The sequence below is a fragment of the Perognathus longimembris genome, chromosome 15, assembly GCF_023159225.1.
Source record: "Perognathus longimembris pacificus isolate PPM17 chromosome 15, ASM2315922v1, whole genome shotgun sequence".
Taxonomy (NCBI): Eukaryota; Metazoa; Chordata; class Mammalia; order Rodentia; family Heteromyidae; genus Perognathus; species Perognathus longimembris.
In genome coordinates this window covers 55,546,538-55,569,475 of record NC_063175.1, presented here as the reverse complement: position 1 = coordinate 55,569,475, position 22,938 = coordinate 55,546,538, and the positions used below count along the sequence as shown (strand labels likewise).

The 22,938-nt window shown below is 44.3% G+C and overlaps 1 protein-coding gene across 4 annotated transcripts in view; it reads left to right on the top strand.

Moving 5' to 3' along the window:
• Window positions 1-22,938, top strand: part of Neto1 (neuropilin and tolloid like 1) — an 85,212-nt gene that overhangs the window by 42,913 nt on the left and 19,361 nt on the right. For 3 of the 4 annotated variants that reach the window (XM_048363158.1, XM_048363159.1, XM_048363162.1), the window contains exons 5-7: window positions 13,849-13,890; window positions 14,007-14,134; window positions 22,312-22,540. In XM_048363158.1, the coding sequence (XP_048219115.1) occupies window positions 13,849-13,890; window positions 14,007-14,134; window positions 22,312-22,540 (399 nt within the window). The remainder of the gene's footprint in view (window positions 1-13,848; window positions 13,891-14,006; window positions 14,135-22,311; window positions 22,541-22,938) is intronic. The other variant, XM_048363161.1, reaches the window with a different exon arrangement.

Sequence of the window (22,938 nt, the reverse complement as noted above, 5' to 3'; positions counted from 1 at the left end):
TCCTAGCTGTGATCACAGACCACCTCCTGAGAGAACAGGGAAGGAAATCTCACTGCTGCCTACACTTCCCCAGAAGACAAATGCAGCATGGATCGGCCCTGGGCTAGGAGAAATCAAGGTCCTCTTGGCGGCTGGGAGTTTGTAACCGCCTCTCATAGCTTGGGGTGCCGTGATCTCCCTATGTAACATTTCCCTTGATGCCGTCTGAGGGTCTGGGAAGAAGTGCTAATGACTGCAAGGTGACTGTGTTAATGGGTTTGTGTCATCCATCGCTGTGTCAACACTCACCGTGCTGGCAAGACACTCGGGGACATTCGCAGAGGATTATCCACTTGGCCCTGTTGCTTCGGGGCTAGCATGGGGGAAGCAGAAAGACATGGTGGCGAGCCCTTCAAAGCTCACTCACTGGAGAGCAGGAAAGGTGAGAGGGGGAGGACACAAGAGCAGGCCGTGCCCTTCACCCTCAGCCCACAGTGACCTCCTTTCTCCAGGGGGCCTCGATGACCCAGTCACCTCCCTGTGGTGCCCCAGCAGGACATCAAGCTTTGAGCACCCAAGCCTTCGAGGGCACACTTCATATCCAGCTACCACAGCGGTTGAACCTATGCCTTGCTCTATTGTAGCTCTCAGAACTGAGTGTGGAGGAATCACCTGAACCCAAGCACACTCATAGTTTTGGCATTTCAAGTCACATGATAAATCCTTTTTTTGTGTGTGTCAGCTGTGGAGCTTGAATTCAGGGCCTGGGCTCTGTCCTTGAGCTCTTTGCTTACCACTTGGAGCCTCTTCTGGTTTTTGAGTGGTTACTTGGGGATAAGAGTCTCATGCGGACTTTTCTTCTTGAGCTGGCCTCGAGCCACGTTCCTCAGATCCCAGCCTCCTGTGTAGCTAGGATTACAGGGCTGAGCCCACAGCATCCAGCCACAAGGTAAATATTAACATGCTGGGATTGTAGTCCCACTGAAGTGTGAGAATCCACCTGCCAGCTAATTGGTTGCATTCAGTATTAAGTTGCAAATCCTTTCGTATGAGTGAGATAAGAATCCTAAGAGTTCTCACCCAATGTGTAATTCCTCCTTCGGCTGCTATGAAAATACACAGTGAAAATATAGGTCGAACTGTGGCGGGGTGGGGGGGGGAAATGAAGCAAGTTCCATTTGGTAGAGATGCATTTGAGCTCTTTAGAAAGACTCAAACAGCATACGGTGTAACAAAGAAAGCAAAGTGGTCCCCAGACCGTTAACCTTCAGGTGAATTCTGGGGTGAGGGCTGGAAGTGGCCATAGCATGCTGCGATTGTGTAATTGTGAGACCAAGTGTTCCTTGTGAGATGCTGTCGAGCTCGCCTGGAAAGAGGCCTTGGGTGAGGACACTAAGTGGTCAAATCAAGGGCCTGGTGAGCTCAACTCAGGGGACCGCACCTCCTCATGGCAGGAGGCCTTGCGTTCTGATCTCGTTTCCTCCTTAAAACATCAAAAGTGGTCACATTTATGGACACACGTGTTTATAGACCTGACGTGTTTTGTGCGAAGCAAGGTAAGTTGTGGGGACGGGATAATTGATCAAGATTTGCTTTTCATATCCGAGAGAAGGGTTAAAGAAGAAACCTTGTGTAATTGTCGGGGAAATGTATCTTAGGAACTCCAGGCTTTGTCCTGCACATTTAGGAACAAGCGACGTTTATGCAGTCGCCGACTGCATCGTACGTAGACTGCATCGTACGTAGACAGACTCTCGAGGGACCGGACTGGAAAGCACAGAGTCTGAAAGGCTGGGAGGAACCAAAGAATCTGCCCCTCCCCCACCCGAAAACATAAGAAAGACAATAGCAGTTGATTTTAAAAGTCCCGCGTGGCAGTGATGGACATTGTGAAGGGACGGATTCGCATGGTCACCGTGAGGCGTTGCCAGACAGAAAGGAGGGCCAGGGTAACCTCAAATCCATTGATCGGGCTGATGTACATGGGAGGGGGAAACGTGAATAGGTACGATTGTGAAGTTCACACTTTTGATACTGAGGGGGGTAAATGAATGCCCTGCGACGTCAGGCAGGTTGGTTGTGCAGCTGATGGCGGGGTGGAGGCCCGAGAGGGGCCCGGGATCACACCCGTCCGGAGTTGTGCCCGGTGCCCACCCGGTTCAAGCCCACCAGGCCTGCTTCTTTGACGTGAGTCTTCACATCTTTGGCTCTTCCCTTCCACGTAGCGTGTGCCTTCCACAGCGTGAAGTTTCCGTGTAGCTATCGGGGAGGTCGTCAGCCAGGCTGTGCTGGGTGATGCCGGAAGGTGTGAGGGTGGCCCCGTTCCAGGAGGGAGGCTGAGTCATGCTGGGAGCCGCCCTCGGTCTCCGCCGCAGTGCATGACCAGGTCTGAGGGTTGAGTTTCCACACTTGAACCCGTGAGTCACCTAGAAAACACCCCACTCCTTGCTGGAAATGTCAGCCAAGGTCAGCGTGGCTGCTACTAACGACTTCTACTATGAACAGTAATGAGTAGCAGGACCTACCAAAAAAAAATCACTCTTCTCTTTACCTCATCATTTTTACCAAGTGTTTCGTACCAGTTTCACTATCTGAAGTTACAGAGGAGTGGAGCAGGGCTTGGAAGGCAAAGCGCCTAGAATGCATTTCAGGAAAGAAGGGAAGGGTTTGTGTGTAGCCCCAACACGCTTGGTGGACACGTCGTCTGGTACATGAGCGCCCCTGGCGGGGGTGGGGGGGTGGAGAGGGACCAGCCCTTGGAAAACACGGTGGACAGCACTGTAAAGGAGCCATTGGCCTAGCTGGTGCTTCTAGACTGCTCCTGGGTACTGGATCACTGGAGCAGGTGGATGAGACTGGAAGCTAGAGGCTCAGGCCTGCAGACACAGCACTGGAGGAGGGAGGGGGAGACAGGCAGATGGGTTAGGGTCCTAACCCAAGGAGCCTAACATGATGAACGCTTAGACAGAGCTAGGGTGGTGGGGGAGAGCTAAGCTTCCACAGAGAAGAGCAGGAAGCTCCTGGTATCTTTCTGTTGAAAGTATAGGAATTTAGTAGCTAATTTGTGGAGGTTTTTTTTTTTTAAGTTTTCAGCTCAGGTAATCAGGAGAAGGCTGATGATGGACAAAAAATGAAAAATCTCGGCGAATACAGGTGCAGGCATCTCATCAATCTTGCTCCGGGGTTAACAAGAGAGACGTGTTCTATCCTGTGACCACAGCAGAACCCGGAATGATGGCATTGATTTTTTTTGTTGTGGAGCCCATTGCTCTGGGAGAGCCCGGGATCATTTTCACACCTCTTAATGAAATCACCTTTGGTGCTTGTGTAGTTGAGTGACAGGCAAGAAAAAAAAAAAAAAAGAGCAAGCATTTCAATAAACAGCTGGGTCTTTCCGATGAACCACTGGGAGCACTTTCATAATGCAATGTCATTTTCAAAACCGTACTTTTGTAAGGATGCCAGTGGGAAGAAGATGTAGCATGCTAGCAAAATTCCCGAGGTTTTGTTAGGCTCTTATGGATGGCTTCACTAGGATACAGGTGGGAAACGTTCCTTTCTCTACCAGCCCTGTGAGTGAGAGATACCAAGACCACATTGACCCTGCCATCTGGCTCTGTGGAGCCCAGGATTTGTCATTCTGCCCAGTCTCCTGCAATGCCATGGCAGCTGTACTTTCTAGAAACACTGTTTTTCCTCCCCTCTGAGGCAAAAGTGACTGAAGTCCATCTTTACCCACCACAACTACATCGTTAGCTAACTGACTTGGCCCACATCTCTTTTCCGACAGATTATCATTAAAAGTACTGGCTTCAGACAGCTAAAGTCTCTGAATGGTAATAATAATTGAGAAAAATTAACAGAAAAAGGGATAAAATTTTCGGTGAAACCTTTCTGTCCTTTCTACCTAATGGAAAGCAAGCTTATTTACTATGGGGAAGACAGAGACCGCATTTGAGTTGCCGGGTTGTTCCATTCAGCTACGAAAGACATTTGAAGTTGCAAATGTAGCATTAACCATATGCTCCTTAAAAATCACTTCTCACCTACTTAGTCTCCTTACAGTTACCTACAGTACAACTGTCTCAACCTTTGTGCTGAAGGGCCATGATCTCTTTGGAACCTAGCATACGATGCTAAATATTATAGTGTATGTGCTAAGTGGGTAAGCAATTGACAAGCATTAGTGGGATGTGTGAGAACAGCACAGCAGGATTAGGTTCCCATTTTTCTGCAGCCTTACTACAGCCAATCTCAGGTGTTTAAAGAAGAACTCTGGAGCGACCAGTGTTAAATATCATCCGTGAAGATACATGTAGAACAAAGAATTGGCAATAAGGCTGATAATAAAAAATCAGTTTGTAAATAATGTTCATAAAGAAGCAACCACATTTTTTCACATAATTTTACCAAAGAATACTTATTTCCCTTTATCAACAGCGAGTTGAAATTTCGAATTGTGTAGCCTTGGGATAATTTACCTAGTATTTTATATTGTAGCAAATCTATCTACTGCCGATTAACCGGAGGATGTTTGTAAGTACTTTATATCTAGGCAAGTTGGTATTTTTTTAATAGAAGAGGACCGACTGGAGATGTACACGGTGGAATTCTGTCTGTCTGTCTCTCTATATGTACCTTCACACACACACACACAACACACATATGTGCATACACAGTCACACAGGTGCACAAACACACATTCACACCACTAAATGCTTCTGGTGAATTTTTCTCCGGAAAATTAATTATCTGACCTACTTCATGATTGTGTATTTTGGTTTTCCTTTTGAAGTCTATTTTGGTTAACATAATCCGGTTACATAAGTATTAAACTCGTTCTTGGTGCTTGGTAGGCGTGTCCTCTGGGGCCCTCTGTCCGTCAGCGCCACGAGGGCCGGCTGCCCCAGGTGCGAGGCAACCACGGGGGCCGGAATGGAACGACGCTTAGTCCATCACTCTTAACCTGAGCGGCAGGTGCAGGGAGGAGCGCTGGGGTCAAGCTCGGCGGTAGGGCGTGCGTTCTGCATGGGTGGTGGGCCTTGCGTTTCATCGCTGACGCCAGCACCACCCAGGCTAGGACACAACGGATTGCTGAGGCCAGTGTGACTTCCCCATGGCAGGAAGTCCCTGAGCTTCTCCGGGATGTTCCCAGAGCCGCCCCGTGCGCGCTCCACGCCGGTCCGCCACTGGTGGCAGTGCTGGCGCTCTGGGTTTATGCTTCTCTTCCAGTTGGTGGCTCCACCTGCCATGTGTGCTGTGAGGGCCTGGCTTGCAACCTGGGTATCCTTGCCAAGGGGGCTGAGGGAGGACGCTGGCTTTTCCAACCAGAGGCCGTTCCAACTCTATTTAGAAGGACCTGAAGCTCGTCAGATCACTGGAAGCTGAAAGGCCTTGTCGGGAAGCCACGCTCGCATGTCGTTCATGGCTCCATTGTGTACCTAGCGCGTTTACTGAGCCATGCATCCTCCTGGTGCTTGTATCTGTGAGCAAGACTGAGAACGATCTCACGTTCTCCTGAGTCTGTGTGGCTTCTTGATTTCCATTGACATGATCGATTGAGCTTACTGCGACGCAAGCAGGCTGGAGGAGGATAATGCGGGAATAATCCCCTTCCCAAGACACACGGGAATGCACTGTCCTGTGCACATGAGCACGCACACACACAGACAATCACACACGCATGCACACATGTATACACGCACACACACACACACACACACTGACATGCCGCATCAGCACGTGCGGTTCTGGCGACGGCCCCGCCAGGTCGGTCGTCCTGCTCTGCGGCTCTGCCGCAGCCCACCTGCTAGCTTGGCACTCATGCCTCTGGGTTGTTTGCTCCTGGACTCCCGCTTTCCTCTAATGGGTGGCTGCTTCCCGCCCTGCTCCCCCGGGCGCAGAGCACAAAAAGACTTAGCCTCGCACACGTCCACGCCATCGGCTGCCAATGGCTCCAGGCTCTGGGGTGGGCGGCAGCTCCCACTCCCTGAGCTCCTCCGTGCATGATCTGTGCTTCCCAGTGAAGAATGGCGGGTATTGGGGAAGAGCGGAGGGTGGAAGGATGGGTGGAAAGGGAACCGAACAGGTGTGCCGTTCACCGAGCACGTGGTGCCAGCAAGGCTTAAGATGAGATCGGATGTGTATAATTAGCCAACTTAAAAGAATATGAACTGCATCACACAACAATATGGTGGTAGTTATTTAAAGATAGGTAAACTCCTATTATCTTCCTTTGTGTAGAATGTTTGACCAGCTCTTGTGCTTTCTATAAACATGTGGTGCACGTAATTTCTACCTGTGGAGAGGTCTAGAAGTTGGTGGTTACAAACAAAACTGAAGAATGTTTTCTTTAAAAAAAAGCATACATTGATTCTCAAGTCTGCATCTTCTTTGGCAATACGCATACTAATTTCTGCCCACATTTTGGATTGTTTTTCTGTAATCAAGGTGGTTCTCCATTGCGTGCTACTTCATAATATTTTGAAGGAAGTCACAAGTAACATCCTGCCACATTTTCGTTTTGCTCACATTGGGCTTGTGAGTCCAAGACCGTTCAGAAATCTCTGACCAGCTATCCGAACCCTAATACAGGCGCGGTAGAGGGTGAGCAATAGCTCGGGAGAACGCCAGGCTGTGGTCTGGAGTTGCTGTCGGCATCTCCTCATCAGTGAGACGGTCAGGCAAGGGACAGTAGGATTACGGATGGCACAGACTGTGGAAATTCATGACAAGAGTTACCATCCATTCTGTAAGATATCCTGTCAGGTGGTTGGCTTTTGCACTGCAGTCATTGCAAAGCGCCAAAGCTGGTTTTTATGACAGTAACATTGAAAGCTGCAGTTTCCCGGGTAGCTGCATTGGTTTGCAGTGTAGGCCCTCGGTATTCTGTGATCAGACAACCAGACTCTCTGGTTAACCTGGTTAAGGAAAACCACACCTATTAGGATTTCATGGTTTTCGTTCAAAGATGCTTTGTCTTAGATAAAGGCAAGTTGAGTTTTTTTTTTTTAGAAAGTTGTCATGCCCTCAGGTGTGTGGTTGATAAAATGAAGATGCCTCTGAGGTGGCCAGTCATAGTTAATCAGTTTAGTAGTAATTTCCAGAAAGTTTGTCTACCACATGGTGCCTGGTATAGGAAAGTCTTGGCACTAGGAAATAAGAGCATTGCACAGGCTTGTTAGTAAATTGCAGTTTTGACTTCTGTAAGAAGAGAAAGGACATTGACATAGAGAAACATGCAGTCAGGGAAGGAATTTTTAAGCCTTTTTGACTCAAAATTCTGTTCTCAGAATATGTGAACAGCTAAAGAAATACAAACCAAAAAAAAAAAAAAAAGAATATGTGAACAGCCATCTCCACATGCTGTCGGTAATTGTCTGGGCCACACAATACTTGCTATATTAACCTTCTAAAATGAGGACATTTTAAATATTTATCTAAAGTAACAGTTACACCAGTAAACAAATTGTGTTTTTTGTGTTAAAATGCATGCTTTACTATTATAATATTAATACATATTAAAATGTTGATGTAAAGAATGGCATCATTTTATACTTCTGCACATGTCATATCCAATTCATTAGAAAATTCTTTGCTACGTTGTTACGGTAGAAGTAGAGGAGGGAGATCGGCTTCACAGAGACAAGCAGATGGTGAAAGGAAGCAAATAGCCCTTTCACAAATTAGTGGTGATTGTGTCATAGCACATCAAATTTCGGTTAACTCCGGTTCTTCTAGAGTTAATGGAAAAGAGGAATTGTACTCATACTGTAGGTATACTGTGTGCACGTGAGGAAACGTCACAGCTAAACCTCTTCCAAAAAGAGCCAGAGGAACAATTTTGTTCAAGTACCTTTAGGAAATCCTCAGATTTTGTTCCTAACTTTCACTTGAGTCACAAGCCCTCAAGAGTATGTGTTAAAATTGGCCCAACACTGTATATAATTTCTACAAATGAATTCAGCACATTTCTAATGATCACCGTGAGGACCTCAGCAAGAGCTTCAGAAAAGCCAAGCTGCTATTATACATGGAAAATAGTTTTCCATAAAGAACGTACACTTTCAAAAATGTCACTTATTATTTGAAAAATCCTGGAGCTAGACTGCTTGACCAAGATTGTTCAACTTGGTTTCCTGGCTTATGCAATTGAAGTCATATGTACCTTAAGAAGAAAAAGAAAAGGCACAGCTATATCCCTAAGTATTTTGTATTCTTGCTATGTTAAAATATGCTAGTGCACTTTCTTCTTCAAGTAGCCCTTTCATCTGTGGGGAGTTGTGTAAAGCCAGTCCTTATTTGGCAGGCTGCAGATCACTATGTTACACAACTTCTAAATGTTGACACACATCTTTGTGAATTGACAAAATCATATTTGCTTATGTCAACAGCAATCCCATTTAAATATTTTTTATGTATTGGGAAGTTGTCAAGCACATAGTGACAAACAAGTTCCCTTCAATTGAAATTTGGATTTTCTCATTGGCAGTACGGTTGGTTGTTTTCCTTAAAGTCAGCACATTAGTTGTGTTCATTTTCAAGAAAATGTCTGCCAAATATCCAAATCTGAATAATTACAGTTTTGTCTTTCAAACAAAAACGATGCTCCATGAAATGAAGTCAGCAGCTCGGCAACTTGCAAAGAGCTCATTTTGAAGGAAACTGTCCTAACCATATGTGTCCGCCTACAGCAAAGGTGCCTTTGTAGCTGGGTACAGTGTTGCAGGCCTTTAATTCTGGCTACTCTGGAGGTAGAAAATATGAGACTCATAAATATCATATCCAACTGAGCAAAAAGCAAGCAAGACCCTTTCTCCATGAATAGCTGGGTATTGTGCCTCAAGTCTTATAATCCCAGATATTCAGGAGGAGTAGACAGTAGAATCACTGCTCAGGGTCATGCCTGGGCAAAAACTTATGATTCTTTCTGGAGCTAAAGAATAACCCAAGCAAAAATGACTGAGCTGAGGGTATGGCTTGGGGTAGAATCCTTGTCTAGCAAGCACGAGAATCTGACATCAAACTCTAGTAACATAAATATATATATATATATGTATATAATTATAATTTCAACATGTAGAGTATTTAGACATTTGTTCTTAAGATACTGGAAATCATTTTCCTGCCTCTCCAAGGAGATTTTAAGTGAACTCACCGCGGCCACGCGTGACAGTGGAATGTACCACAAGCACGTGGCGCTGGGATTTGATGCTGCTCTTCTGACTCCTTGCTGGGCAGTGTCAGCCTTAGCCGCCCCTACCTTTGTACCAGGGACGCAAATGTTAAGCCAGAGGAGGCTCTGGTCCCTGCCATAAGACGTGAAAGCCGTCCAACAATTTAAATATGTCAGCACGGCCTGTGGGCATTCATTACCCCATATGCTCATTGACGATTAACGAACGTGCTGATGTCGGTCCAATGCCACCCTGTGTCTCTACATCCGCCCATGTGTTAGACAAGCCTGAAGTCTCAGGAAATGTCTGCCTCCGTTCAAACTTTCAGCCCAGCGGGGTGGCGTGCTGGTCTGGTCGGGGGCAGGTGCTGGTTTCTCTCCCTGCCTCTGTGCACCAGGCACCTAGGCCTTTGTTTGCCTCAAGTCTCCCTGTGAAGCATAAGAGCCCGCTTCAAGTGACGTCCCCTTCTTATGTCCCAAAGTGGTTCCTGCCCTTAAAGAAAAAGAACAATGTTGCCGGGAACGTACTGTCCAAGTGAAATTTTCACAAGACGCTTTTTCCGTGTAAAGCCTTGTAGAATTCGTTACTGTCTTCCCTAAAGTTGGTGGGAGGATGGATTTTTCTCACGTCTGTATTTTCCACCCCGTGTTCGGTTGTGCCTCAATGAGAAGCCCAGTCCAAATGTCATTTTCATCTTCTCTCTGCTCTTAAGAAAGCACAGGGTAGCTGGGAGGTGGCAACTCCTCTAACACCCATGTCCATTCTTAACCGTAAGGGAAATGGAGCGGAAGTCTGCTTGCTTAGTTAAGTGTAAATACAATTAAATTTTATAACTGTTAAAATTTAAATTTAGACTAAACGTTCTTGAGCGTATTGAGTTATATAGACAAATACGTGACTGAGTGCGTGGATAGGCTGACTTACAAATCAGGAAAGTACTTCTAGTACTTTACTCTGCGATCAGGTAAGCTCAAAAAGTGTTTTTGGACGCCTGGTGTAGTTGGCTCAGACTTGTAATCCTAGCTACTCGGGAGGCTGAGACCTGAGAATCACAGTTCGAGGCCAGCCCAGGCAGAAAAGTCCCCATGAGACTCTTATCTGCCATATGCCACTCAAAATTTTTTTTTAATGCTGGAAGTTTCCTAATAACAATATATTGGACCATCATAGGAGTTATTCTAATGAGAACAGAAAATATCCACTAAGTTTCCAATAAAATCACTGAGCGCAAAGGGAGATCATTCCTGGAAATTCATGCATTTGTACTGCAAAGCCCCCTAAACTTGAGACAGATCCTTGAAAACACAAGCCGATGGTCCATTGGCTAGAAACAGCACTTGCGTGATCACAGAATGCTGCTCTACGTTTCTGAGAAAATACATGTGCCCAAACACACCTTTCAGTGCTCCCAGGAAAGCTTTGACCTTGAGATCCCGTGAAAGGGACACCTTTAAGGGGAATAACCGTGCTGATAATATTTTAACAGTTCTAAAACTCAGTAATTTCATCACGTTGGGATGGTTGTGTGTTCGTGTATGTAGACATGAGCCAAAGCCAAGATCCATAGAGTGGATCCATAGAGCTTGTCCTTTCCCACAGAAAACTATTCAGAGACTGGGGCCTGGAAGCATGGTAAGGCCCTACATGAAATCGAGAGAGAGAGAGAGAGAGAGAGAGAGAGAGAGAGAGAGAGAGAGAGAGAGAGAGCTGATTGTGGTTGGACATGGGCCACAGTACGCAGTAGAGGGTGAGTGTGGAGAATTGTCAGGAAGATGTTAGAAGTGCAGTCGACACTTGCAGGTCCCCCTCTCACCCCTTTCCTTTTGGGGAGAGATGGGCCGTGACCACGTGACCCTGGGAGGTGGCTGAGGCGGCATGGTCTCCCTGCGTGCCCAGGAAGCCAAGGGAAGTCAGCGGTGGTCTCCGGGACAGTGTTCACAGTGACAGATTTATGATGAAATGCTTTGGATTGGAAAAACCTTAAGTACAGTGCAGAAATGTATTGGGACATGGAAGTGTAAGGAAATCACCTTGGAACAAAGTAACTACTTCGAATATGTAGAAAAAACAGGATTGACTCCGTAACATTGATTGTGCACGTACCATGCCATAAGTCCTGAGTAGAGAGACAAGGCCTCTCAGGGGGCTGACTCCTTCATGGGACTCTGGGAGTGGATGGCCAGTCTTTATCAGTGGAGAAGGAAATAGCAAAATGAGTGGAAATTGCAGTAAGAACTATGAGGAAGAAGTGAAAATGGGAAGTAGGGAAGATTTTCAAGACCGTCCTGAGAATATAACATTTGAGCTAACCTCTGACGAATGGAAAGCACCAAGCTATGCAACTACCCATAGGGCAGGGGCCGGGGGGGGGGAGTATTGCAGAGAGATGAAAGAACAAGTTCAAGGGGATACTGAGAGCTGAGCCTTGATTGTCTGCAACAGACATGGATGGCTAAGTGTGAAGGGAGAGGTGTGAGGAGGGCCCCGAACCTGGGGTCAGAACACAGAGACAGCTGTGCTCTTAGTCCAAGCACAATGCAAAGACAGGCCGATGATGTGATTTCATTTATACTTTCTTAAAAGTTTATTCACGTTGCTTTGTAGAAAACAGATTTGGGGAGATATCTAGGGAATAGATGACTTGATACTTCTTTAACATGCATAGAATGAGTCACAAATTTTGTGTTATCTTTGTACTGGGCCATGATAATCTCCTCTGTATCTTTGTAATATTACTCTATGGGCTGCCTGAGGGGGAAGAATATTTATTATTAGGCCTGTGGTTGTTGTATATATACCTGCTTATTGATATCATTAGTCCCAAATAACCTTGAGCAATTAGTCAAACTTTATACCCTCACATTCCATTTAAACTGCTTCAAAAAATTTTTTTGTTGATTTTTTTGCAAGTCACATGAGCAGTCTGTATTTGTGGTAACAGTGGAGATTAATGTAAATGGTATCACAAAGAGAAATTTTTCCTATTTTTAAACTATTTTTTAGAACTATCACTATTAATACAGAGACAAAAATAAATTTTCATTTTACGGAACTGGCATTTATCTCAATCTTGTCTGGCATGCATTATAAAAATGACAAATGTTAGCCTTCAGCCTAGGAAATAGAATACCAACTACATTTCCACAAAAATTCCAGGGACAGCCATGTGCCATGGAAAACTTCTAATATGAAAAGGTGATAGTGTCTTGATTATGTCTATAATTACGCAGAAGGCCACATAGCAAAAGGAATATACTATACTGAATAGCAAATCTAGATTCCTAGGACAGAAAGCTTGATATAAACATAAGGAAGAAGGTATGAACTGAGTTTTTCAATACCAATGAGATGATTAATGGTAACCAAAATATTAGTAATCCTATAAGAGACAAAGTTCTTTTATCTTACCTAGTAGATATTAAACACATGTTTATTGAAGTAATGACCAAATAAATGCCCACTTATTCATTTGATGGGAAAAATATTTCCACTGTGAAATATTTTGGTCTAAAATTTCTTCATTTCTTTGTTCTTTTGTGGATGTTGCTTGCAGGTATTTTTTTTTTGTTTTCTTTCCCCCTTTCTTCTCCATGATTTCAAAGGATTCTAACTGACATGACAACAAGAGTCTGGGAAGCTGTGTGGGTCTTGTCCCTCTATGCAGGAAATTCCTCAGAAGCCCCCCTCTCAGGCCCAGGTTGGCATGACATTGGCTGCTTAGTCTTTCAAGGTCACAGTTACTTTGCATTTGTTCACAGCTAGCTTCACATCAATTCTAGGAGGCGGAATGAGGCTCCCGCTTTTGGCTTATATCAAGTTAGATACTTTGGAGGCTCGTGACCAATGAACAGAAAAGGACAGCTCCCTGAGTGTTGGTCTATTGAGAAGAAACTAGGTAAAAAGAGGTGGTGATTTTGTGAAGTAGAGACTTGCAGACTTCTTGGAAACCAGGATGGGCAGGAATGAAGAAGTGATGAGAGCAGAGCAGTTCATTCAACCGCAGGAGAAAAGGCCTAGGCTGCTGTGCTTCTGCTATTTCAGGTGAAAACAGTTTCAACAATGTATACGAGCTTTCTAGAAAAGAATTGAAATAGAATATGTGGAAGTAGACCCTAAACGGAATTATCTATGGGTACCTTTTACAAAAATATCTATTGGTGGCTGGGTACCAGTGGCTCACGCCTGTAATCCTAGCTACTCGGGAGGCTGAGATCTGAGGATTGTGGTTTGAAGCCAGCCTGGATAGAGAAGTCCCCGTGAGACTCTTCCAATTATCCACTAAAAAACCGGAAGTGGAGCTGTGGCTCCAAGTAGTAGATCACTTGCCTTGAGAAAAAGAGCTCAGGGACAGAGCCTAGGCCTGGTTCAAGCCCTATAACCAACAGAAAAAAAAGTATTGGTGGACATGAGCAATCTGTACATCCTAATATATTGGATAGTTAGATTCAAACAGTACGCTGGAAGTTATTCAACACTGATCTCTTTTGTATTGAGAAAAACTCAATTTTACCATACAGATTTACTTTCTGCTATAATATTACCATGTGTTTTATACCTTATCATTTAACTTTCCCCCAAAGTGTTTTAAGATGTATTCCTCAATAATTTGAAGCCGTAGTCTTCAACATCATTTTAAGAAAGGACTGCAGACTAGGACTAATAATTGTCTTTTTTTTTTTTTTCAATTTTTAAGATCCTGACTTTAAGGACCTTGGAGTATTGAAACCATTACCAGGTTGGTAAAATAGATACTTACTAGTGCTCCGAGGCCTTTGTGTTCTGCTGTAAAGTATGCCTTTGGTTTATTATTCAAAGCTCCATCTTTGTGTTTGTTTGGCCTCTTCTATTTAGTGTGTGAGTTTGAGATGGGAGGCTCAGAAGGAATTGTGGAGTCCGTACAAATTCTCAAAGAAGGCAAAGCTACTGCCAGCGAGGCGGTGGACTGCAAGTGGTATATCAGAGCTCCTCCACGATCCAAGGTCAGTCCCAGCGCACGCGTGCGAATGTGTGCAGTGTTTGTGAAGCAGCGGGATGTGCCCTGTGTGTGTGTGTGTGTGTGTGTGTGTGTGTGTGTCCATCTTCTGTCTAGTTGTCTTGGGGCTTTAAGATAGATGCATCTTGTCTTCCCCTGTTCAGTCTAACTCTCTCAGCCACAATGTGGGCTTTGCAAAGCATCGCTTGATAAAGCAGATAGAGTGTCTAAAATAAGTCAACCTCCGCAAAGTAGACAGGGATGTGTTGGGTGCCGCTGTGGGTGAGGCAGAAGTGTCCTTGTCTCCCCTGAATCCCCTTGTCAGGTCGGCAGCTTGTTTTCCAACCTCAACACCCGCCTATGGAAGAAATGGGCGTCACCTGTTGGGAGAGCATCAAACACGAGAGTGTAGAGACAGTGGCCAGGGGAGCCAAGCCAGTGCCCCTCAGAGGGGGGACCCTGGCTCTACAATTGCTTTCTGTCCCCTGTGGGAAATGGGTAGCCACCATAACACAAACAAGCCCAGCTTTTCTATCTTGGTTTTAAGTATTAGAAAACACTGTAAATTGCATTTATACCACATTGAATATAACCTGGGCCTGAATGCTTTGCAAATGTTATTTTAGAGCTCCTATCATCTTTCCTTTCCTCCCATCTACTTTCCCTTCTGTGGGGCGCACCTGGAAGTCCACTAGCCGGCCCCGCCCGTGTCTCAGTCTTGGGGGCCACGTATGGCTAAGATGGCGGCGCCTAACAACAACGCACAGCTGCTACAAGTGTCTTTGGTGATAACCCGGAGGCGGTTCTGTGGGCAGTGACGCCCCGGCTCTTCCGCCCTTGATGGACAGCTCACCCCGCCCCTTCCTGCTGATCTTAGACCTGATTGGCTCTCGTGCCTTATATTAGTGGCACGTGCTTCCCCAATAAACGAGATCTTGTGCCAACTTGACTCCCAGGCCGTCTGATTGTCCTCCGGTGAGGGAGGGCTGGGTGCGGGCGGCCTGCCGTCCCTTCTCCTTTCTTGGCTCGTCCGGTCGGGGCGTGCCTTCCCCGTCTCTCCCGCGGGTCAGGGGAGCGCGGGGGGGCTAGAGACCCCGACACCTTCTTCCCTCCTTTTTTTTCCTTCCTTTTTGCTTCCCTTTCTTCATCTCTCCTTTCCTCCCGACCTCCCCTTCCTTTCATTTTTCTTTCCCTTTCTTGTCTTTCTTTATCCCTCCCTCCCTTCCTCCCTAGCTTCCTCTCTCCCTTCCTTCCTTCTTCTCTTTCTCTTCTCTCTTACTTTTAAAAGTTTGGTGTAACATGCATGAAGCCATGAGCATATGTGCAGATGATGAGAGCTATACTTTATTTGATTATGCTTTCGTGCAGAGTACGTGCATTCACACAGAAGTGCCTTCCATTTTTTTCTTTACGTCTTAGAATAACTGAAAGACTCTTTATAAACGGGAAGTGTAGGTGCAGCCTCCTGTCACTGCTGTGTTAGAGGGAAGGTTTCTCTGCCAGTGTAAACACACACCTGTCTTGCCAGCTGGTAAATAGCTGGCTGTCTTTTGTCTAGTCCCAGAGCAACAATGCAAGTGTACCTGTCTGTTTCAGAATTTGGCATTCTGTGACTCAAAGGGGAAGTCTCCTGCAGAGCTGTACAAAGATGGCTCCATTGTGACAGACTTCCTCTGTTAAATTAAAGGTTAGAGGACAGGAAGTGCGTGGTGTGCTATAGAGAAGGCAGGGACTGGGGATTACTGCCTATGTGGGCTTCTATTTTTACTGAGTTCCTAGAGGCTTATGAGAACCAGCTATCAAAGCGTTAGTTAAACTTCCAGGGTCTCCTGTGAGCATCTGCACGGAACCTGGTGAACCATATTGCAAACTGCATGTGCTAAACAGCTTCCTTGAGGTCTGTGAAAACTCATAGGAGTTCTATGCTGCTTCTCAGCTTTTAGATAACTAGAAAAAAATATGTCCGCTACCTCCTTTTTAACATCACCGGTGTTCTTTAACTAAAATGTGATCATTCTCCACTGCTTGGAATCTGGAAAACCAGAGACAGAAAGAATGTTGGGAATTAGTTACTGAGGGCCTGGAGTATAGAAACACATGTCTATGTGCAAACGTTTTATGATTACATAGATGTTAGGGCAAGGCTGGAGGGAGAGCGTTGATACATCTGGTTAGGGACCTAGTCGAGAGATCACGCCCAGACTGGAATAATGGGAATGCATATCACAGTTACCATTTGCACCTGAATTCTAGGAAGGCGGGACCTAGGCATCTCTATCAACCTAAGTGGCAAGCAAAATGTCTGTCATGCCACTAAAACTCAGAAAAGGGCAAACGGATGAGTATCTCAAACAAAAGACATAGCACCAGTCTTCAAACATTTGAAGAACTGTCATTTGAAATGGAATAAAACTAAACCTGCATAATGTTAAGTATTCCAGTTTGGTTGAATATTTGAAATGAGAATAGAGCTTTCAAGTTTATATAAGAAGGTTTTTGGTTTAATAATGAAGATAAAATGGGATTCAAGGAAAAGAATGTAAGCAGAGTTTGCCAGGGCTTTTGTATAATAATTAAAATCAAGTAATTTTTGGCAGAGATGATATAGGAATCCTTGTACTAGCAAAATTCCATGAATCCTTGATAAATGACTAGCTCTGATATTTGCTTGGTTAGTAACAGAGTTTAAGAAAGAGCTATAGTAGCACTGAATTCTGGTTCAATTTGATATTACAAAAAAAAAGAAAATAAAATCAGATAAACAGTGATATTTTCAACCTGCTAATTGGTTCAGTTCTATAAATGGAACATCATTCGGTACTGTCAGATTAGAAGGCTACTCAGAAGGCTTTTAAATACCTTTCTCCATGTCTACGTGATCATCTCTTTCTTGTCTTACCAGTATTTGTGGTTGGATGCGTGCATCTTAACATCAAGGAAACAATGTGGTTTTCGGTTTCTTTTCCAAATAAAGGAGGTATTGCTAGCTTCCAAATTCATGTGACATCCTGCTGAGATGATCAACATGCCATGGCCGTTGACACATTTGACAGCAGCTGCAGGATTCGGGAGACACGCTGGCTGTGTAGACTACAAGATGAGTTACAAAAGTAGCCAGTAGCATTGAAACCATGCATACCAGTTCTCAGACGATGGTGACCTATTTCACGTTCATTTGTTGCAGAGAAAACACTTAATAATTGCCTCCATAATGTTTTTTTTTTCTTTTTTCTCTCATTATGACATTAAGGGAAGATCACATGGTTAAACAGTTGGTATTAAATTTTATTTTTAACTCGTGCTCCTTAATAAATGTTTAGTTAAATTTACTTGCTTTACATCTAAAGCCAGGGTTTTAGCTTCCTTATTGGTGTGACGTGGAAAACAGATATGACTAGAAATGGTGTGTGTGTTCGGAAGTTTCCATGTCCCATTCCATTAATCATCATGTCAGCTCCAGCTCTCTGTGATTGATTAAAAAGAGGAAGGCATCAAAACTACTCACTGAGGAGAGATGATAACCTGACTGTTTTACTAGGGTTATATATTATTCTTGTTTATCATTTTCTCTTTGCTTTAGCAGAGGGGCTGCAGCATTTTGTCATTTGCAACATAAATACTTCTTTCTCTTGGTATCGTTGTGGCACAAGGCTTATGATTCTGGGACGGCCATCTCCATCACAGGCCATGAGGACTTTGAGCGCACATACGCTCGAGCTGCTGAAGGAAGGCTGGCCTCTTTCTTTTTTCCTGGATGGAATTTATGTTAGCTTTTGCAGAAGTAGCTCTGGGCCCAATGACGTGAAAATCCTACCAACATAGTTTACTACTTTTTTCTTTCTAATATAATGCAAGAATTAGAGTTAAAAAGATATATCAAATGCTTTGGAAGGGATTCACGCAAAATCTAGTCACTTTATTTTGCTTTGATTATTTGGATTGTTAAAGCTGCTTTCTTTACGACTGCATCTTTATTTTTTCCTGTGGGGCATTTCTTGAAAGTTTTCTGAGATGACGTGGTATGAGAATCAGGATATTGGGCAACTGCATGTCATCACTGACTGTGATGTTCGTGTGTGCTCACAGACTTGTTTCCCCATGAAGAAGTTACTTAATTTTTCTAACTGTAGTCTCCTCATCTTCAAATGGTTATAACAGGTGTCTCTTGTCTAGAGAACTGGATGAAATATCAAAATGTAGTGGGCAAAAACGTGGCCAAGGACCTTGCAGGCTTTCTTTTCCTAATGATAAATTAGTGTTTCAACCTGTATTCAGACATGAGACTAGTGAAATGCATGGAGCTAAAAACCTCACACACACGATTTTTCCTTCTCGATTCAGTCAAGTATTGTTAATTAAGTAATTTTCCCTCTGTGGGAATAGCATTTGGTTTTTATAACCTCGCACTGAGAAGAGGGATTGCTTTGTATTTTCCTTAAAATAGAAATGGAACCCACCGTGTGTTCTTCTTACTAGTCAATTTGCATAATTCTACGGAAATTGTACGTCTCATGAACACTGGATTTGTTGCATTGTGTTTTAGAACTGAAACATATATTTGACTTTTTTTGCATTTAACAAGCCTGCTTTCTTACAAGGATGCCTAGGTTTTGTCTTGGTTTTTAATCCTGTTTCCAGTCTGTTTACTTTACCTCATAGAGGACAAAATGACGTGGTGAAGAGAATCCTAAAAACAGAGGCCAAGGTTTAAACCATTTAAGGTTTCCACATTAATTTGCTTATTTTTCTCAAGCAAAAATTATTGTATCTCTTTTTCCCTCTAGCTTTCCTTTAACGGTCATCATAAAAAAAATACTTCTTTTAAGAAATAATCTGTGTGAATACTCAATAAACAAAGGCCAGAATTTGGCAAAACTTGGAAGGCTTTAACATATTTGAAACATACATCTTCTTAAATAGGACATTTCTGGAATTTCCTGGATAATTTCAGGAATGTTGTATCATGCCCCTAAATGAATTCTTTGAACTTCTGGTGGAATACAATTATGCAATGGCTTGAGCTTGGGTACCACCAAGTCTTTCTTGAGGTGTGTGCTTCACAGAGATATGGCAGGAACATCGATTTGAAATCAACATCAGGGTAGGGAGATGTGTTAGGATCATTTTCCACCTGAGACAGCAGATTGCCCCTGTCTGAAAACTTCCTTACCTTGCAAAGCTTAATGAAACCCTGTCATATTCCATTCCTTTTCATTCATTTTTTTCACATTTCTGTTTGTGTTTTCCCTTCTCAAAATTATTTTAGAGTGCCTTCACCTCCCCATTTTATTTTCAACCTGCTGTAAATTTGCAAAATTATTTTCTACTGTCATACTTTAGATCTGTATTATACATTGTTTTGAGTGTTATCTTGAGTAATTCCCTACTATAAATAATAAGATGACTATTCCATGTAATTTTCATTATCTGTAGCATGTAAAACACTGTCTGGCATATAGATGCCTAATAAATGATAAATGCCGAATAAATGAAGTCAATAAAGAAATAGCGTTTCCAATTAGTTTTATTTGCAGGTCCATGCACTTCTGAAATTTTAATGGAGAGCTTTCTATGTGCAAAACATGGTTTAATGCTCAGAAATGGAGACTAGAGAGCCCTGCCCAGAGCACAGAGTAGAGAAGGGTTTATTATAGGTACAGATTAAAATACCATCAGTAGCCCACTTTACATCATGGAGAGACATTGAGTCACGGTGGGAGACTAGGGCAAGTGAACAATTCTTCCATGGATATGCCACAAGTGAAACTCACCTTGACCCATCAGGAAAAAGTTGTTAGGAGAAGACAGAATACTTAATTCCTGTGAAAGTATGTATGAACCATGGCACAGTTGACAATAAGTGTGCAGTGGTGGACGCTAAGGCATATTGTGTGTCAGTTTATAGTACTGCAGTATTTTTATAACCATGTGTCAGAGATTTTTGACTCAAAGACTATAATTATTCGATCCCTGACTTAAAAATATAGCCATTTGTGTGATGTTGTTGTATTTGAAAATATACGTGCAGTGTTGGAAGCTAGGGAGTGTGTGTTGGTCACTTTATAATTTTTCCATGTATTCTTTGATCGTGTGTCAGAGATATTGGCTCAAGAATTATGATTATTAGATTTGTTACTGAGACACTCAGTTGGCTGGGGAAGGCTTTGATGTGGACTGCAGGCTCTGAGAGTCTGGCCAGGAGACTGAAGGCATGAGATTTGACAAGTGAAATCCACTCAGTAAGATAACAGGGCCAAAGATTTCCACTGCTTGAAATAGTGAAATTTTAAATTCAGATTAAATATATCAGATCTGGGGATACATAGTCTTGTAGGATCTTTAGTTTATGAAATAAGAAAAAATGAAGGGGAAGAGGAAGCAGAGAAATGGTGAGACAAAATGGTGAACCAATTCAGCAGTGAAACCCACTAGACACTGTTGGAAATGAACTTTACAACTTGGGGCTGGCGGGGAGGGGAGGTCAGGAGGGGAAAACCTGGGAGAGAATGGAGGAGGGGTGACACTGTTCAAAAATAAATGGACTCATGACCTGAATCATGTACCCGTGACCCCTCTGTACATCACCTTTACAGAACAGGTATAAAAATCTAAAAAACAAATCATACAGAGGAATGAAAAGGATGCGTTACTAATGGAGGGCCTAGCTTTTGTGTATATCCTTGTTACCTAAGGAGAAGTACACTTGAGAGGAAGACCCCATAGGTATGTGTATGATTTCAAAATATGAAATGCTTAGGAGAAACTGCAGTCAAGGAAACCCATCCTATTCCAGAACCATCCAGACATTCCTCTCAGTCTAGGCTTGTTTTTGCTCATGTATCTCCTGAGTAGATGCCATTATATATTGGTGTCATGATTTAAGAGACTCTTATTTCCAGCAGTGGTCTTCATTCTGTTGTCCATTATCACCTTCTCCATACCCTGAGTCCTGTCTGGGTCCACCTCGGATCCCAGAGTGAATGTAGCTGAGCTGAGGAATAAGAGAAAAATGTCTGCCTAGACTTACCTTGGGTTGAGTTAGTCCCTTGTGGTTCTGAATACACACGGATGGCACCAGAACCGTCAGCGGATCTGGAACCGGGTGTGGGGCAGTGACACTTGTGGTGGTAGTGGAACCTCCTGTCTCAGTCCCCAACCGTCACATCTGAGACTGAAGCGCCAGCTCAGAACAGGACAGAAGGAAGACCCTCTTCGAGTTTCCAGGAGCTTAAAAAATGGAGGCGATGTAGATGGCACTTCATGTAGATGGCACTTTATTTATCCACCTATTGGTCTTCCTGTCTATCTATCTACCTACCTATCTACCTATCTAACCTATCTATCTATCTATCTATCTATCTATCTATCTATCTATCTATCTATCTATCTATCTATCTATCTATCTCTGCCAGTCGTGGGGCTTGAACTCAGGGCCCGGGCACTGTTCCTGAGCTTCTTTTTACTCAAGGCTAGCGCTCTATCGCTTGAGCCACAGCACCACTTCTGGTGTTTTCCGCTTATGTGGTGCTGAGGAATCGAACCCAGGGCTTCGTGCATGTTAGGCAAGCGTTCTACCACTAAGCCACATTCCCAGCCCGCACGTTATTTTTTGTGCTCATTAATTTTTAATTTAATTTTTATTCATGTGGATTTAGCTAACTATGACAATAAACTTGCTTGGCTTTTGAGTTATTTTTTTTTTCACATTCTCCACTTTCAAGCTGCAGCGGTATGGTTAAATAATTTAACAACCTGAAACCAAATAGAGTCTTTGATGATCTGTCATTTGGGGTTTCTGGGGAATTTTTTTTTTTTTGTATTAACACAAATTATTTCTTGGGCAGGAAAGGGAAGCGGTGGGACTTTGACAAGAATGTGTCAAGGATACTTCAAGGAGGGATAAGTTTGCAAAACGGATCACTGATTGCGAATAAGTTAGGAGAAGACTTAGGCACATATTGGGGGGGGGAACAAAAAAAAACCAAAATAAAGAAAACAACTCAGCTAAAGGAAATGGTGCATTGGAGTAAAGAACAAATACTAACAATGGGGGGGGGAGGGGGAGATACGGCGTTGCATCGCAACCCTGGCGGTCTTGGGAGACGGCAGGTGCGGGTGCCTTCTGGGCCGTCGTCCCCGCCGGCCCCCGGGGGATTCACGTTTGCGTCGTGGGTTGTGTTGCAGATTTACCTGCGGTTCCTGGACTACGAGATGCAGAACTCGAACGAGTGCAAGCGGAACTTCGTGGCCGTGTACGACGGCAGCAGCTCGGTGGAGGACCTGCGGGCCAAGTTCTGCAGCACGGTGGCCAACGACGTGATGCTGCGCACGGGCCTGGGCGTGGTGCGCATGTGGGCGGACGAGGGCAGCCGCGGCAGCCGCTTCCAGATGCTCTTCACCTCCTTCCAAGAGCGTAAGCCTCCCCGGGGCGTGGGGGCGGGAAACCCTAGAGCAGCACGCGCACCCACTGGCCAAGCCTCAGCCCAGACGCTTAGCAAGCTGGGCTGGGAAGGGGGCTTAGCGGTAGAGTGCTGGCCTAGCATGCACGAAGCCCTGGGTTCGAGTCCCCAGCACCACATACATAGAAAAAGCCAGAGGTGGCGCTGAGGCTCAAGTTGGCAGAGTGCTGGCCTTGAGCAAAAAGAAGCTCAGCGACGGCGCTCAGGCCCTGAGTTCAAACTGCAGCACCGACAAAACAACAAAAATCCCTGCTGGTGGCCTGACTTTGTGGTTCAAGTGCATCCCAGCACAGAGTCCTAGTCAGGGAGGAGAGTGAGCCCAGCCTAGCGGGTCAGGACGTGTCTGAAAGGA